Source organism: Castanea sativa, chromosome 2 (genome assembly GCF_040712315.1).
Source record: "Castanea sativa cultivar Marrone di Chiusa Pesio chromosome 2, ASM4071231v1".
Lineage (NCBI taxonomy): Eukaryota > Viridiplantae > Streptophyta > Magnoliopsida > Fagales > Fagaceae > Castanea > Castanea sativa.
Genome location: NC_134014.1, coordinates 50,283,829 through 50,290,175, shown reverse-complemented (window position 1 = coordinate 50,290,175; position 6,347 = coordinate 50,283,829). Strand labels below are relative to the sequence as shown.

Genomic DNA, 6,347 nt, shown 5'->3' with positions numbered 1-6,347 from the left:
TAGTGGGGTTTTGTCAAGTGGCAACTATAGTGGTTTTTGGTGATGGTTGGGATGAAATTAGTGTTTTGTTGCGATGTAGTATAGGGGTCTGTGGTGGCGGCAAGGTGGTTAAGGGTGGTGACGGCAATTGGGATTTTGTCTGTGGTGTTTTTTGTTTGGCTTGAAAATTTGACTTTGCATATGGGTGGGTTTATGGTTGAGAAAGAGAGAGTAGAGGAGCTGTGGGTTAGTGGTGGTGGTGTTGTGACTTTAGAGTAGAGATTAGAGCGAAAGAGATGATTTCACAAAAATATCAGTAAAATATTAGATAAAAAAAATAGTATTTGAATAAAATAGACAGTAGAATAACTAATCTAATGTTGGTGTCTTTGAAAAGTAGTTATGTAAAATAGAATAAGTAAGTTCTTATACTAAAATAGATAATAATAAAAAAACATTTGCACACATAGATGCAAATATTTTACAATCTCTAGAGCTACACGAGTTGTTTCCAATAGTACTTGATAGATAAAAAGGGGGGAAATGAGCATTTGGCCCTAATTTACAAACTATGCAACAAAATGCCCATGTTTTAAAACAATTTAGCAAAATGGCCAAGTTTTTGAAACTCGACATTAGCTATGCATATTTTGCCACTTAAATTTGTTTGAAAATTTAAGTGAAATTTCCACTTAAAAATATACATATAACTCGATTTTGTTAAAATCAAGTTTAAAAAATATGGACATTTTTCTATATAGTTTCAGAACATGAGCATTTTGCCACATAATTTGTAAATTATGGGAAAATGCCCATTTTTCCCATAAAAAGATCACTAGTTGTTTTAGTTTTGGCTATAACATTCATTGTATATTTACTTAATTACCAACTTCACTAATATATTTCAAGTTTTGATTTACTTTTTAAACATTATAGAATTTATTTAGTTAATTTTATAAAATATTGTGATTAACAATACCATAAAATATTTATGAAACATCTCAAATAATGGAAATAAAACCTTAAGTCATAATCTTCAAAAAAGTACATAATAAAAATTAATAGGTTGAACCCATGTTCTATTCTACCACACCAATGGGGAAATATGATCTGGTGGTATGAATATAGATGTAAACATAAGAGTATAGCTTTCTCACAAAACAGCTTGACTCTTCACTCACCAACAAGAAGAGCCTCCTTAATTAATCTTTCAAAATTTTTAAATGATGATCCTTCAAAATCAGTTGCTTCCATTGCCTTCTTCTTCCATTCCCTAGCTTTTTGCCTCATGGCCTTTCCCTTTTCCCCTTCCATCATTTCCTTAACAAGTGCTTCAATCTCATGACGTTTAACATCCTCGTTAACCTCCACACCAATCTCCCAAGTGGTACAAGCATACCGACAATTTGTTTGTTGCTCGGCAAAGAAGGGCCAACAAATAATAGGCACGCCAGCAGATACACTTTCTAATGTAGAATTCCAACCACAATGTGTTAGGAAAACCCCTATGGATGGGTGTGCTAGCACTTTATCTTGGGAGCACCAACTTGTTAGCAATCCCCTATTCTTAATCTCCTCAAAAAATTCTTCAGGCAGGATTGCCGAATCTCCCATTACGACATCAGGCCTAACTATCCACAAAAATGTGTGCTTGCTATTTGCAAGACCCCATGCAAACTCCTTCAAGTGTTGGTCTGACATCACAGTTATGCTTCCATAATTTACATACACAACTGAGTTGGGTTCCCTTTTATCAAGCCATTGGAGACATTTGGAGTCTTCTTTCCATAAGCTTGAACCTTGAGACATGAAATGGCTCTCAGGTACATGCCGACCTAGTAAGTGAAGTGGGCCTATATTGTAAACATGAGGAAATTTGGCTAAAAGTACTTCTAGGACTTCATGTTCAAACTCCTCGAATGTGTTAAAGATGATCACAGAAGAATTTAAGCAATTTTGTGCTTCTGATCCTAGAAAATCAAACATTGTTTCAGTGATGTCAGTGGTTCTAATAAAGGTAGGGAGGTCCTTGAGCCGGATGTTTTTCATTCCCGGGATCCAATTTATTGGTTTGTCAAGTGTTCCATCATCTTTGAAGCTTTCATCTGTAACAAAAGAAGTATAAAACAATAAGTCTAGAATCACAACTTTTCTCATAAATTGTTAATACAATAAATTGTTAACGATTAATAACAAAATGGTGTCAATAGTGAGTCTATATTAAAATCAATAATCACTTCTCAACTTAGCAAAATTAATAAATATTTTCAAAACTAAGTTTCATAATCTAAATTACTATTTGATTTTATACTTCAAAAGGAAAATTATTCTGAATTTAGTATATATAAACAATTATACATTATTTTTGGGATTTAAAAAATAATAATTTTATTACGACAAATGATTGATTTAAAATGTCTTGAGAAACAATTATTTTTTGTCTAGTGTTTAATTTGCATTTTTCTAATATTGAATGAGTGCTAGTTTTTTTTTTTTCATAGCATAGTAGGATACTTAGTCATGAATTTCATTATATTTTTTTCATTCTTGATTTTTTTTTTCTCACGTTTTGGCTCCCTAAACCTAAAATCCTTGCTCTATCTTTGACTCTAGATTATATGCTTTTAGAAAGCATTGTTAGAGTGATTCTTAATATTTCAAGTTTTACAAACCGAAATCATCTTGATATGAAAAGATTGCATGTCCCATATGTAATTTTTCAGTATATTAAACATTTTTCTTGTATCTTGTCAACGAGAATTTAACTTTGTAAACATTTTTTTGGGACATAAGATCATTACTACTCATTATTGTAGTAGAAAAGAATAATATTATGATCACAAAACAAAGTCGGAAATTACAAGTCCCATTCTCATAATATAAATGATGGCTAGGAAAGTTAGGAATTGTGATCCCTTGAGAAATTATTCTGATTTATAAGCTACAGGTCTACACAACAAAGTATCCCTCTCCCATTCCTTAAACTTTGATAAAACAAAATATGATCTTAGGTTTCATTACGATGAGGATAGATTTATCTAATTAATTCGTTTTTTTTTTCTTTTTGGAGAATCATCTTAATTTAGTTAATGCTTATGAAAGGATTCAATTTATTGATCAGCAATTGGCCATACGGAGTTTCATAACCGTATATACAATTCCTTACTCTCATTAATTAGACCAAAACTAGATTTTTTATATAAAATTTCCTTGCAATTACTATATTTTACGGCTACGTCTTGCTTTTCTTTGATTTCTCTAGCAGATCATAGCATAACATTTTTTTTCCCCTTATAATCCACATTCCCCAGGAAATATTAAACCAAATGCCATATAAAGGTAACTTTATATATTCAAGTAAATAAAGAAAAAAAAAAGTAATTTTATATATTATTTATCCCATGAACAAAAGAAAATCTATCATGTATCTCACAAGAGTTAGATTTCACATGTATTTGATATATGTATCCATCATCTTACATCGTGTGAATATCGCATGTATCCAATACATCATACATGTATGTGTCAACTCTCTTATATGGGATAGGACCCACCCCATATGAGAGGGTAGAATGGTAAGTACACATTTTTTATACATGCAATACCACCTCCTATATAGAGATTGTTTTTGTAAAATAGACATTATTTCTAATTTTGCAGACTTGACTTTGACCGTAACAAGTAGTGAAGTTATTTTGCCAAAAATAAAAAATAAAAAATTACAATAAGTATTTATTATCCATACTGTAGGACAAATTACTCTGACTCTAGAGAAAATATCACTCTTATGAAACAGTACACCACCACTCTGACGCTTTCATGGATCTCACACATTTATGTGACCCCATATTAATTAATTATTGAAACGAAAAAAAAAAATAAAGAAAAAAAAAGACCTCATATTATTATGAAATGAGCATTTCATAAGGCAATTTTATAAGATAATTTTTCCTCTTATAAAAGAAGTTGCGTTCATGAAATATAGCAATCCACAAAAAAAAAAAATCATGATTTTGTTTGATTTTGTTGTAGGAAGTGGAGTTTTATTCTACATTGAGAGAAAAGGGAGGAGTTGTTTTTGGCAAAGAGAAATATTGAGACGCGGTGAGGGTTCAAAATTTTAACTTAAAATTGGGTGTCCATGCCTACCGAAGACCCGCCGGAACCGACCCGTCACGGCCGGGCTGACATCTCCGACGGGTCGGTGACGGGTCTCCAACGTCAGAACCTGACTCCGGCGGGTCGAGTGGCGGGTTTCGTCCTCAAAAACCCGAGCCACCTGACCCGCCCGACAAAAAGTCAAAGAACGACGAAAGTCACAAGATCCGGCGACGATCTGGCTCTTCTCGGCTCCGATCCGGCAGCGTTTGGGCTTCCTTCACTCAGATCAGCTCAAATCCGGCCGATATCTGGTCTTTTACTTACTCAAATCCGGCGAATCCAGCCCAGATCTACTCAAACTCGGCCAAAACTCCGGTAAGCCCGACTCCAACTCGGCCAAATTTTCATATATCCGAAGTAATCTCGCCTAACTCTCGTTAGATTCGGGCAGATCTGACAAGATCCGGCCAGATTTCGGCCAAAAACCGGCGAATCGGAAAACCCGAAATCGACCGATTCTCACCCGAAACCCAATACGACCCGACCCGGCTGATTTGAAACTATATTCGGGTCGGTTGCGAGTCGAAAACTTCCCGACCCGATCCGTGAACACCCATTTATTTTATTTCACAATTAAGATTGTACTTTATGGATTTAATTATAGTATACAAAGTGCTAAATGCAGATTTTTTTTTTTTTTCAAAAATTAGAATTAAATCGGAAAAGGTTATAATTTTATATAATGACCATGGATAATTTGGATAATTCACCTTTTATTTTATTTTTTTTAAACTCCAAACAAAATCTTATAAAATATAATAAAAATTTATTATTAATTAATTATGGGAAAATATTGGTTGAGATCTCAGCCTCATTTCGCTATTGCGAACTCACCAATATTTTCCAGATTAAAAATTTTTAATTAAAGTCTTATGGACAACTTCAGGCTGGATGGCTACTTATTTTGTACTTGATATGACAAAGAGAGTAAATGAAACTTATGAACAGGGGGACTTAGTAAATACTCATTTAGCTATTTAAGATTAGAGTGGTAAGTAATAGATATACTCAGTAATTACCATCTGAGTTACAGTTCAATTAATAAAGTTGCTTATAATCATCTGATCAGTACCATTGGTGTGTTAGAAAAATATGAATTTAATCTTTAATAGCTATTCTAACAAAAACAAAAAATTGTTCAAAGTACCTTTGAATGGAAGAATGCCTCTTTTGATGAGTTCAGTGAAGTTGAGATATCCCATGAAGCCACAAGCTGAGGCAGTCCAAAACTGAACCTCTGGGATGCCTAATTCTTCTCCAGCTTTAATAGCAAAACTCATGATGCCATCAGAAACTATGCAAGTAACCAAAGGCACTTCAGAGGATGAGTTGAGCTTAAGCACTAGCTCTTTGAAAGGGACCAAACAGTTCTTTCTTGTGGAATCACATAGTGCTGGGATATCTTGGGTTGCATCACGGTCGGACAGTGGCAACCCGTCTGGTATTGTTTCAAACCGGAAATCAGGTAGGCCCTTTACGTAGTCAAGTCCTTTGGATCTGATTAAGCGTCTGTGGTTGAACTCAGTATTTACAAAGGTTATATGGAATCCTCTTGAGTGAAGGAGCTTGGCTAATCGCATCATGGGTGATACATGGCCTTGTGTTGGGAATGGGACACATACTGCATGGGGCTTTGTAGCTCGAACTGAACCCATATCACTTGCAAGTAAAGCTATATATATTTTTTTTTATGGAATCAAATTTAAAGGGCTTGTGGTGATACCTTTAGGCTCTGTGCCATTTTATAGGACGTATGTGTAGCATTAGGCTATATTAGCCTATAGATTTTTTCGGTGAACTCATCTGCGGGTAAAATTGTTCACTGTCACATGAGAGATAGTATAACTACTTCATTCTCTCAATTTGTTTGTTCTCTATTTGATTTTGAGATATCTCAAAAGTGTCCTATTTCTAAAATTAAAAACCATTAATTTACTAATGTTTTTATTATGTCTCTTTTTTATTTTCAAAACTATTTTTTATAAATTTATTTAAGGGTAATTTTAAAAACTTATACATGTTTACACAACAAACAAGACAATAAATAATATTCTCTTAAAAATTGGACTTTTGAAACAGAACAAACAAATTGAGACGAAGAGAGTATTAATTTGTCGAAATACTGAATAATCAACAGAAGCATATCTCCTTAAAGGTTTGTTTAAATACTGTTTATTTTGCTGAAAACTTATTACTAAAAACACTGT

General features: G+C 33.5%; 1 protein-coding gene across 1 annotated transcript; it reads right to left on the bottom strand.

Annotated features, from left to right (window-relative positions):
* Nucleotides 1–1,070: 1,070 nt before the first annotated feature.
* LOC142624011 (linamarin synthase 2-like) lies at nucleotides 1,071–5,843 on the bottom strand. The gene is made up of 2 exons (XM_075797507.1): nucleotides 5,288–5,843; nucleotides 1,071–2,084 (listed from the first exon to the last, which is right to left on the bottom strand). The coding sequence occupies exons 1-2, from the start codon at nucleotides 5,793–5,795 to the stop codon at nucleotides 1,153–1,155; spliced, it is 1,440 nt and encodes a 479-aa protein (XP_075653622.1). The 5' UTR covers nucleotides 5,796–5,843; the 3' UTR covers nucleotides 1,071–1,152.
* Nucleotides 5,844–6,347: the final 504 nt, after the last annotated feature.